Here is a 13,044-nt window from a genome sequence, read left to right on the forward strand (position 1 = left end):
ATACCTATATTATAAATTCGAAAGTAACTCTGTCTGTCTGTCTGTCTGTCTGTCCTTTACGCAATCAGGGCCAAACCGCTAATTTAATTGTGATAAAATACTCATATAGAGATACTTGAGGGTCCCGGGATGAACATAGGATACTTTTTTTTTCTCATATTTGTAATATTTTCGTTATATAACAATATATTAAAATAATTAATTTGACAAGGAATTTATTCCGCCATGTTAATAACAATCGTCGCTACGCGTTGCTCAGCAACGGCTTGCAAAGTTTGTTGTTTTAAGAAAACGTAACCCAAAGTGAGTTTGCTTAATGCATACATGGCGCGCGCCGATATAGATTTGTATACATTAACAAAAATTAGATGATTTCTATAATTTGATATTCATCCTTATGAAAATAAATATAATAGTCACTTTTAGCATTTCATCTTGATGGAAATTATAGTGTAATGTGTAACATTCTAATAAATAATTAAGATGTCACTGATTCCAAATGACCTAGCCTACGAGTGGTATAGTATGATCTTGACTTTGATGATTTTGTAAATTTTTATATATTTTCGAATTACTATTATTTTTTATGTAATTATTTGCTGCTTATAATTAATTTATCTCAGTTCGGTTGTCTATACCGATGTTATACACTTAAAATATCGTAATTTTAATCATTTGGGATTTTATTTAATATTGTTCGCAAAAATTATTAATTATTTAATATAGAAAAATGTTTAGTACGCGCGCACGGCAAACTTTAGGTACTTTTTCTAATATTAAGAATTTCCTTTAGTTACTTTTACTTCTTTTGTTTGTTCATTTCGGTTACTCAGATATTTTTTTTAATAAATCTCCACTTATTATTATTTATTAACTTATTTTAATTATTTAGGCTTATAATTTCGCGGGCGTAGCCGCGTCCGGGCCCACTAGTAAATATATAAATAACAGTCTTTATCCTATGATTTAATTTATTCTTGCTTTTATATGTTCCCATTTAAATTTTAAACGAATTATTAATTGTAGTCAACAAGAATCATAAATATGAATCACTAGCAAAATACATGAATAAATTACTTTTTCATAGCGAGCCCTATACAAATTATTCAAAATTGTCTTAGTCGTTTTTATTTTATGTATAGAACCGTTACAAGGCATGCCTGATTGTTAATGTATTTAGTGCCGTGGATCACAGGTTCAAATCCGAAACATTTTTGTTAACTGTTGGCTTCTTTGTAACAGACAAATTGATAAAATGTAAAGTCAAAGAAAAATGAATTATTTTAAATATATACATACTATATATTTCTCAGCTTCAGTCTATGTTCCAAATAACAGGGTTGGAAGAGAGATCCTGGTACCAAGACACTCCATTCTCTACTTTTCTCGCGAATTCGAGACGATACGTATTAAGTAGCGGAACTCAACGCCGCGGTTGGTCTTGCTAGAGCAGGAAAATAAAAATAATCGGTTCCCCCAATTGGTGATCGAACCTACAGTCGTAGTATTTATAGCCACAATTTTATAATCAGACGTCCCACTGTGCCACAATGGCCTCGTCATCACTTTTACTCAGTTCATATTGAAATTATATATAATTATCAATAAAAGTAGACAACGCCGCGGTATATCGTATAGTTAGTTTTGAAACCAAGACCGTGTTATGTTCCAATGATTACGGATCATTTAAATAGCGTTTCAATTTCGATCTTGTCATTGAGTGGTGGACTCTTGACGGGTTAACTGTAGTTTTTTTTTATTTACTTATACTATTATTATTAGTTATTATATGAAAATTCAAAGTGTTTAGTGTATATTGTTTGAAAAATGTAAGTTTTAATTATATAAATTTAGTAAAATTTTAAGTAATGAAAGAAAATGCAGTGAAATTTCAATTTTGATACATCGCTTACTTGGAGCAACAATGACACATTTGCATGCAATTCTTTCAAAAGGTGCAAGAGACACATTTAAAGTGTGTAAATAGTTTTTTCCGCATATATTGATGTACTTAATTTGTTTTAAAATAAAGTGCAATTACGTCCATGGGTAGGCAGAGGGAACGAGAGAACCTTGTGTTAAGACACTCCGTTCCCTATTCGGGGAATTATTTATTTATAATTATTTGTTTTCTTGGCCTGGTAACATAACTAGCGCGGGATTGAGTTCCTGCATTAAACACGGAACGCCTTCAAAATTCGGCGGATAATGGAAAGCGGGCTGTCTTAGCACTAGGCACTCTCTGCCTGTCCGTATGTAGCAGGGCACTGTTACATACGGAATATAGAGTAAAATCTAAAATTAATTACTTACCTAAAATGGTCAATTTACTTTTCCAGTGTAACAATTTAATTTAATTTAGAGCATAATTGTTATATTAAATTGTTAAGATAAACCAAAATATTTGTGTTGGCCATTTAAAATGATTTTAATTGAAAATTAACTTGTTACAAAGTTTTATTTGTTCATGAAGAATGTTTATATCGAAGTTTTGGAGGCGCCATCTTCGCGAACAATGCCTTCAAAATACAAATTAATTTATTTTTCACTAAGTACTTTATGTTAAAGTTGTTATTGAGGTTTAATAGAGATAATCTAAGATCTAGTGCTAAGCCATTTTGCATTCCTCACTAATTTCAAAACATTGCATGTTGAGAGGCAAAACTCAACGCCGCGGTTAATCTTATTACCAGAGCGAAGAAAAAAATAATTAATTCCCCCAAAGAGAATCGAATCCACAACCGTCGTTTTTGTAGTCAAATTTATAGTTAATAATTTTTCTTTCCCCGATCTATCTTAAATAGCATTGATCGTATTCTATCTATATGTTTTCAGAAGTTTATTCTTCTTTATTAGAAATTTTAAATAAAGCTACAGTATAAGCATAAATTGAACTTAACTTACTTTTTTATTTCTAAAATTTTTATGGAATTTACCGTCCAATTTATAAAATACTGCGAGTTGAGTAGTGGAACTCAACGTCCTTTGTTTTATTACCAGAGCGCGAATATACCAATGATTTAATCCTCCGAGTGTGAACGAACCCCCGACCATCTCGCTTAAAGTCACACACTGTGCCACTGTATCACGACGGCCTGGTATATTTTAATATGAATTTGGACCTTCTTCTAATTTGAATTTAGAATTTTTGAATTTGAATTTTACAAAACCACTGAACTGAACTCAATTGAATACTTAATTCATACAAATAATAACCATTTGAAATTCACACTCCCGGAATTTCGTTTCACAGTATATTTAATTAGCAAAGTCCTTACCTGCCTCCTCTCTATGAAATTTATCCACAAATACAACTGTGTTACAGTCGATATTGAACTTTAGTTTGTAGATAGTAGAGTTTAGTTTAGCAAAAATAATATTTATCTTTCGATACTTCAAAAAGCAGTACATTGTTTTATTTCACCTTTACTGAAGATATTTGATTTGGCTTGTAAATAAAGCATTATACGTTATAATTTATATTTGAGTTTGTGTATTAGAGCGTTTTTTCTTTTATGTTTCATTTATTATGAAAAAAATATTATTTGATATCTATTTTCGTTAAGTAAGTTTTCTCATTGTTATAAGAATATAACAATGCTACAAATATCCATACCCTCAGAAGAGAATGGATATTTGTAGCATTATTTTAGACGCAAAAGAAAAATAACTAAAATATTTTTAAACATTATTTGCTATTTACAATGATTTGTATAATATTTACAATGATTTGTATATGTCATGACGCAGTGATACTGCGTGTGAATGAAAACTCGACGTGTGGGTTTGATTTTCACTCTGGCAAATAAATAATTTTCATTTTCTCACTCTGGTAACAACGCAGATCAGCTCGTAATGTCTCCAAAATTGTGTGCTGCATAGGAAACGGAGGATCTTCACACTAACTCTCTCTGCCTTTCTTCCTATATGCGGGACATAGCTTGGAACCATAAAAATGGGTAATGTTAAATGGGTAATGGGTAATGGGTAATTAATGGGTAATGTCGGATAAACACTTCAAATTTGAGAAATTTTTCATTTGCCTCTGATCTGGTTAAGTAGGATACGGCACAGATCTTGGCTATAAACGGGATAGTTGCGGCTTCGATGCCCATTCAGGGGTAATGAATTATTCCCATTATCCCATTTTAGCAATCAAATAAAATATCTTATTATTTCAAATTCATGTGATTCTTTCAGAAAACAGCAAAATGCATGTTCAAACTGCCATACTCATCGTAATCGTGCTATCTGTAAATTCAACATTTAGTACAGAAGATAGATATATACGGCAAGTAAAAGATGGCTGTTTCTTGAAAGGCGAAGCTTTCTCCTGTATTAAGTACAAAGCCTTAAAAATAGCAAAAAAGACTTTCTTTGGTGATGTAAATAATGAGACGCTATCAGCGAATTCAATGATAAGTCTAGTGCCTCTTGATGATGATACTATCAAGAATTTAACAGTACAAGACGAGCTGGACTTGTTACCAAATGAGCATAGGAGTTTTATATCAGAATGGACTGAAATCGCAAAATATTTTGTGCATTTAGTCAAAGAGTTTTTCGCTATGAAAGGACTGAAAATCAATTTGCCTGAAGGTGCGAGAACTATTGAGGATCAAGAAGCAGATGATGGTGAGTAGTGATCATTATATATACAAATCTTAGTGTAAATATGTGCTGTAGATATTAAAATATAAAACAAGTTCTAAAAGAGTGAATTGACAAGTTTAATTATTTTGATTAAAAAATATACTCGTCTTTGATCTTATTGTCGAATGAATTTGTCATTTAAACCAATTGCCTTTAATTAAAAAATATATATATACTAAGCTGTGTAAGCAAACCACTTTGAAGAATATAACACGAATTTGACCGAGAAAGATTTGAACAGGATTTCAACCAGAGGAAAGGAGGAGGAGTTCTTGGAAACTAAATATCAGGTTCTTACCAAGACTACTACTTCGACATTTTTGATGCTTGTGAAAAGTTAATAATATTGTACATTTATTTTCTAAGTGTGGAGTAACACTTTAAAAACATTAAAAATGAATAATAAAATTTAATGTTCAGACAAATCCATTTGACCACTGAAAAATTGCATTATACTAAAAAATAAAAGAAATATAATATAACATAAGGCATGCTCGGCCTCTACACAATAGAGATGGTTTCAATCCTCACTCTGGGGAATGATTAAACATTTTAATTTCCCCGTTCTGGTAGACAAGGCATGGCTATGAGTTTAGCCATCTTATAAAGTTGGACGGAGTGTCCTATCTTAACTCTCGATTATCTCTGCCTATCCTGCTTTATGCGGGATATAACGAGAACCTAAAAAATACCTAAAGCCTAAAACGTTCACGTTAAATCCCGCCGTTTATTCTGGATGAAAGTTATTAGCGCCATTTATAAATCTCCTGAAACGATAAACCCTTTTCATTTATAAGCCTCTTGATGTTTACTCGAGATGGTATTACCTTCAGATTTGTTACGACAAATTTCTACGAATTTCTTTTAAAATTCACTGTATATCCCCATTTTTCATAAAATCTTCTAGGAATTATCTCTTAAATGTTTATTACTTAAGTACTTAATATATTTTTTATGACAACTTAATAACAAGATTAACTTGTTTATCTTCTAATGGAAAGTTTTTTATTTCTTTAAGAGTTAGTAGTAAATAATTAAAATATAATAATGAGACACTAAGAAATTAAAAAAAAAAGTATATAATTTATGTTTTATGTGGTCGAATGTTTATTTTAATACGTAGTAGTGGTACAATTGTTTTGGTTTCTTCTTTATAGGTGTATAAAAATGCTTTCTAGGTTTAAGAAAAAACTTCCTTTACTGAGTGACTCGAACCTAATCGAACCCACAACCTATCACGTTTACAGTCACATGCTTGTGCACCTGCGCCGCTGCTGATAAGCACTAAGAGAGCACTAAGAGATGAATTAACGAAATTCCGGCGAAAAACGGAAAAAACGGGATTTTTTCGACGCAAGCAAAGTGTGGGCAACACCTAGTCATTTATATATGAAGCCCTATTACGTTTAAGTCTTAATTAGTTTGCTTACTTTAATTAATTCGATCATAGATTGAAGTTTAGAAATGGAACTTAATATTAGACTTACCTATCACAACGCTGGAAAGTTTTGCTGCGGTTAATTAAATAATACTTGAGAGTTATTAACCACGCAATAAGTTCTAACATAGGCTTTTGATTTAAAGTTTTTTTAATTTATATAAAATTATGTTAAATGATATAAAACTGGAAACGCTGTCATGGCAGAGAAAACCTATAGTCTATTCATTTGGACTTGAGACAACAATAATAATAAGAATTAAATGAAAATATCTAAAAATAGTTCTCTCGTATCAACAAGTTGATCGATGGTAAAACTCGCGGATATAAGCCAAACGATGACAAAACGTCACATTTTATTGTCAAATGCTTGCAGTATCTGTGCTTTTTAATTTATCCGTATTGAAATCTGGTTTATTTACCTTTTATCTCACAGCTGCCTGAATAGGGTAAAGTGTTAAAACAACCACGTGTCCCACCATCCAGTTAATATTCGGAATATTAAGTGTTGAGTGACGGAATTTAACGCCGCGTTTTCACAACGAGGAAATGAAAATAAATCATTCCTCAAATGGGAATCGAACTCACAACCATCGCTTTTATAATTAGTTGCTATGCCGATAAGCCATGATGGCATCAATTTTTATGTACTGTACGCAGTATTTTTTGTTATCACCTCACTCTATTATTCGTAGCACGTATGGAAAAAGGTCAATTGTATGATATCGGTCATTCAGGGGATGTCCTCTTTGATTGAATGATACCTATATACAAGATTGTTTTACGACTATTTTTTGCAAATTTTTCTTTGGAAATTATTCTTTATGTCTTCGTTCTTCTTTCGATTTAAAGTACAGTGACTTAATTAATGTATAAATAAAATTCACATTTTAGCCTAACCGCTATATCTTGAAAGTAAAATATCTTATAAATACAAAAACTCTTTCTCTAATAAAAATCCCTGCCAAAGTTTCTACCTTTATCTAACATTAGGGTAGGCGAAGTGATTCCAGTGTTATGACACTCCGTTCCCCACAAACTGTTAACTTTTCGAGACATGACGTTTCGAATGGCGGAAAGCAAGACGTCGTTTTGTTTAACAGAGAGGGTAAATGATAATAATTAAAATAACCATTTCCTTGAGTGGGTAGCAAATCTATAATAATCATGTCAATAATCTGAAGCTACTTCTCCACGACGGCGTCTATTGACGGTAAAAAAAACATAATAAATATAAATATACTAAGAAGAAATTAACATTGTAAATAACCATTTTACTTTCATTACATCACCAAAGTAATAAAGTTGAATCCATTTTAGAGTGTCATTCTCTGATTTATTACCTTAGACGCGAGGAATTATTCAAATGACATTAAATTTTCGGATAAGCGTTGTTTCTCTATCGTTTTACACTGAGATAAATTACTATTTACATAGTATAAATAGAAAAAAAAATGTATATAGCATAAAACGATACATAGAATATTAAATTGCATATACCTTGTGGCGCCATTTAATACTCGATCCCTCCAGAATTCGGCGGAAAGGATAGGACTACTAGGATTCGGAGGAAGGAAGGAAAGGACAGGATCTCATTCTCATAATTCTCTCAATAAACTCTCATTCTCTAAATAAACTATAAATATGCCAAAATTTATTCTCCTGTACAATTATCGTAAAATACATACAAAATGTTTCTTTCAACTATTAATATATAGACATGGACTGGGCACCGAACCCACACCCATCGCTGACAGTCCTAACTGACCACCAATAGCTACCATCATCAGACCACAGGCACTCACAGCACTCTCTATGTAAACACCATTAAATCGACCGCAAAATTTTTGATTAAAAAAAAACACGGTCACAAACAATCTAGTAAATTTATAATGCTGTGACCAAAATAATTGGATCGTAACGTGGGACTAGACCGCAGGAGAGACGTGTCAAATGTAAATTATGGAACTAATGCCCATAATTCTGTTTTTACCATTGTTTTTGGGTTAACTTTGTTTAGGAATGCTCTCGATGTTTTTATTTTGAGGTCGTTGGTTAGACTCAATGGTTTTGAGTTCCTGTATTTATTTAATCGTGTTTTTGTTTACTCTGAAATATATTCAAAAATCAAAATATATAATAGGCAAAGGAACCCTTACAGAGGTTTACAGGCACACACTTGTGCCCCTGGGTCAAGACTGGCCACTAAATATATTAAATTCATATAATCTATATATATAAAAGGACTTGTCCTCACTGACTGAGGTAAGACGCACGCACAGCCGTAACCGCTGTGCGTAGAAACGTGAAATTTGGACAGATGTTTACTTTTGTAATCTGGACATCCACTAAGAAGGGATTTTGAAAAATTTTAACCCTAAAGGGGTGAAATAGGGGTTCAAAGTTTATATGGAAAAAAATTTAAATCGGCACTGATTTTTATAAAATTTGAAATTTAGATTTTTAAAAGTATTTAATTGAACACGTGTTTCATCGTTTTCTAGAATTCTCCCCCTAAGAGTGCAAATAAGGAGTTGAAAGTTTGTATAGGTTTTTTTTAAATCGTCACCAATTTTTATAAAATTTGAAATTCAGACTCTTAAACGTATATAATTAAACACATGTTTCATGGTTTTCTAGAATTCACCCCCTAAGGGTGCAAATAAGGGGTTGAAAGTTTGTATGGAAGAATCTTTAAATCGCCACCGATTTTTGTAAAATTTGAAATTTAGACTCTTAAAAATATTTCATTGAACACATGTTTCATGAGTTATTAGAATTCACCCTTAAATACGCAAGCGAAGCTGCGCGCGTCCGCTAGTAATTAATATTTTCAATTACAGGACGTGGAAAAAAGAAGAAGCTGGCTATAATGATACCACTCCTGAACCTCTTAGCTACGATGAAGACCAAGATGCTCCTCATTCCAATTCTATTAGCAGTAATGTTGATCAAAAAACTTCTTTTGATTGCCGCTTTGCTTGTACCAAGTTTACTTAGCACTTTGAAGGCTTGTAAGGTAAAAAAATATTTTAATATTTTTTTAATATAAATGTTGAATTAAAGCTATTGTTTGCGATGGTTGTAGGTTCGATTAACACTCGGGGATAAAGCGCAACCGTAATCTACGCCACTCAATGTCTTCAATTCGGACGAAAACTGGACAATAGAATGTCTTAATGTCTTGATATTTACATTCCCATAACTGAACCTATAACTATTGAGTTTGCTCTTGATAAGCTCACGCCTTGATGAAGTATAAGAATTTTGTAAAGAAAAAAATTCCATAAAATCTATAAATAAATTAAAATTGAAAATTAATAACTTTTCAAAATTCATATTGCATGTGAAAGATATACAAAAATGTATTCATTTATTTATTTATTTATTTAAATATAAATTATATTTTATTAAAATTCATACCTTTCATAATATCTTTATAAAGTGTAGACAAAAACTATAATTTTCCACGAGATAAGAATGTTGTAAATGCACGAAAGAACAACTTGATTGCAACTACAAGGAATTTAATTAAAGTAAATATTCTAAGATGGCGGATAGCGAACAACGGTCAAGCGTTAATCGTTTAATTTTCTTGCTAATTGACTCGGTTCTGTAAATTAAATTGAAAATAGTAGTCTGGCTGTAACTTTTTCTTTTATGTCTTGGGAATTAAAATGTAGTGACTCATGAATTATATAAAAAACTCATAAAAAAACGTTCACGTTGTGTTTTTTACATATGCTACCATGCAGAGGGAACGTAGTGTGTTAACACTCTGTTCTCTTTGTCCATTGGCCATTTCTCAAATCATACTTAATGTACATTTATTCTGACAGAAAATAAAATTACTTATATCGACACATCATCTAATACAATACAATACAAGACAAGGATATTCACAATTATAGTAAACACGTCGTCCCCAACGCAATTAGCTTTTTGCTCGACATACAAATGAACGAACATCTTTCGGTCCCTTTCCTTGGGATCTTAAGGGACCACGTGGCAAGTTAATTAATCTTGTTTGTACTATTTAGAATTATTGGTTAAGTTATGTATTAAGGATGGTTGTGGGTTCGAATATCATTAGTGGAGTGAAGGAAGGTACAGTCAATATATTACTTTGTTCCCCAGTTTCCACCTGTATCCCACCACTCAATACACAATAGCTTGAATTAGGTCGTTAAGCTGAGAACAGAGTGTCATGACGCATTCTTTTTGTCTATCCTGCTATATGCGGGATAAAGCGTGAAAGTAAAAAAAATACGTCATTAATAAATAAGTGTTAATTGTATCAGCATCGATTACGTTCAGTCAAATACTTACGAATTGAGTTTGTATCGCAGATGTTATTTAAGACAAATATTATGAAATAGCTGCCGCTTATATTTCAAAACTTTCAATGAGATAACTTAAGAAAAACCAAACTCTTTCAAAGACTTAAAACTCACAAAATTGAGTTAAAGTTTTAAAGTAACTTTGAAAGGATTAAGAAAGAAATTTAACTTTAAACATAAAATTAAATGAAACGAGCGTTAATAAAAATTTATATGCAAGAAAAGTTACTTAAATTATTTTTATCTATCTTTCTATCTATCCGGATTTTTTTCTGAAACAGCTGAGCCGATTTTTATGGGATTTTCACTAAAATATACAGGAGATAATAAAATAATCAACCAATTTTCCCTATATTTTTGTTCAGCTTCATGATTTGATTCATTCAACCTAGTGTTAAAACACTCCATTCCGTACCTTCCGCCAAACTGCATATTGAGTGGTGGAACTTAACGCCACGCTTATGCCTTGTTAACAGAACGAAAAACCGAAAATATTAATAAATAATATTTCATTCACTCGAGTGGGGATCGAACCTACAACCGTCGTTCTACAGTACACATACATAAATTTCAAAATTAGTATGGCCAATGATTTCAACGTAAAGCTACCTTACAAAACTTGAACTTGCCACGACCCGTTACACTCATTACCCTCCAGTTAGTTACTTTTAATACAATAGGAAATTTCAGATCGGTAATCTAATTCTCATTGTTACAAGGAAGTAAACTTTAGCCTTAATCAGCCAGCACAGATAATGGATTAGACTTAGAAGGGATGAACGAAAGTTTAGATTGAAAAGCTTTTCTGAATATTGTCGACGTTCGTTAGTTAGGAAGGGAGCTTTGGAAACCACATTTCATTTTATTCTCTCATGTTGAAAATTTAATTTTAAAATTGTTTAAATATAACTTTTGATTGAAGTTTTACTTAGTGTGACATTAAATAGAATCGTATTTTCTTTAGTAAATTTAGTGATACAGAGTGAAACTGAAAAACAGTACCTAATTTAATATATTATCAAACTCGGGAATTGAACTTACTACAGTCGCGTTTAAAGTCACACCCTTGTCCTCCGCTACGACCACCTACAGTTAACATATTTTTGCTTACATTAAAAAATCTAATATATTCCTTGTTTTTTATATTTACAATCTGAACAATTTTTCATATAAATAACTAAGCACACTTGAAAGGCTATTCTACTTGTTATACCAACACTATATAAATCAATATAATAATCCTAAAGTCTTATCGAGCCACTCGAAAGAGCACGGCTTTTACTGATAATGATAATGTTTCTAGTAGCGTTTGACATTAAAATACTCTATAAGTGGTATTGGTAATGAAAGTTATTGACACTAGAATCAACCTGTATATATTTATGAAAAGTTACCTTGTTAGATTTTTTCAATTGGAAATATTTTCCAATATTTGTTTTTTTAAGCTTCACGCACTATCCCGCTCATAGCTCAGAGTAGGTAGAGGGACGCTGGGAAACTAGTGCTATCATATTCTGTTCCTATTAAGCCATATCGTTCCCTATTTTCCGCCAAATACTGGAGGCATTGCGTGTTGAGTGGCAGAACTAAACGGCGTTCTTTTACTATGGTACCAAAGCAAAGAAATGAAAATATTTTTTTTTTTCTTCCGGGAGGGAATCGAACCTACAACCATACACCACCACAGCCACAGACCTGATAATTATAGTTTTAACTAATAAATAAATATTTTATTACATTTCAGCATCACCACCCTATGACCCATTACTCTTACTTCGGCAGCGATTCATCTGATTTTAACTCCGACTATGGAAGCAATTATGCTTATTCCTCTGGAGGAGGATATGGAAAAGACTGGCCCTCTAACCGGGCGTACACTCTACCTAAGAATAGGGGTACCGCTTCACCAGTTTACATTACAGCTCCTGGGACCGCCAAATAGTAATTTGATTTCTCTAGAAATAATAAATAATAGGTATTAAAAATGTATTTATTATTTTTAAAAAATATTATACTAAATATTATCCATGACTCTTGGAAGCTGCGAAACCGGGGCACGGGTTCAAATGCCGCTAAGCAACATTTCATACGTTTTCATAATTTAAGTATTTTTTATTTATTTTTAATATAAATTGTAATAGTTTTAAAGTACATATATAAAAAAGTTATGTCTATTATAATATTATATGCTCTACAATAATTATTAGGATTGTTAACATTAATAAAAACTTAAAACTTATATATATTTGATATAAAAATATATACTTTTTAATATGTGTTAAAGCTATAATATGGTTTATGCACATAATGATGCGCATATCAAAAATGTAAATCTTTTTATTCTTTTAAATCGTTACAAGTCTTTTATAATATAATATTTTATTATTATGTATTATGTAAAATTTAATAAAAAGTACAATTTATTTTTTTTACTAATGACTTTTATATATTTATTACTTTAAAATAGTTGCTTAGATTAGAATTATTTAATTCATATAATAATAATCTAGACTGATATTTATTTAATCATAAATTAAGTTTTAAGTTATTTATTTGAACTATTTATTTTAGTTTAAGAACCTAAAATAATAAATAAATAATAAATAAATTACT

At 31.3% G+C, this 13,044-nt stretch overlaps 1 protein-coding gene across 1 annotated transcript; it reads left to right on the forward strand.

The window, feature by feature from the left end:
- Positions 1 to 1,723: 1,723 nt before the first annotated feature.
- On the forward strand, positions 1,724 to 12,779 carry Osi1 (Osiris 1). The gene is made up of 4 exons (XM_085203254.1): positions 1,724 to 1,829; positions 4,201 to 4,635; positions 8,935 to 9,110; positions 12,176 to 12,779. Exons 2-4 carry the CDS (start codon positions 4,212 to 4,214, stop codon positions 12,371 to 12,373), a joined length of 798 nt encoding a protein of 265 aa, XP_085059380.1. The 5' UTR covers positions 1,724 to 1,829; positions 4,201 to 4,211; the 3' UTR covers positions 12,374 to 12,779.
- Positions 12,780 to 13,044: the final 265 nt, after the last annotated feature.

This window comes from Heliconius melpomene, chromosome 19, assembly GCF_056956725.1.
Source record: "Heliconius melpomene rosina isolate 202511_hmr_F chromosome 19, ASM5695672v1, whole genome shotgun sequence".
In the NCBI taxonomy this organism is placed as follows: domain Eukaryota; kingdom Metazoa; phylum Arthropoda; class Insecta; order Lepidoptera; family Nymphalidae; genus Heliconius; species Heliconius melpomene.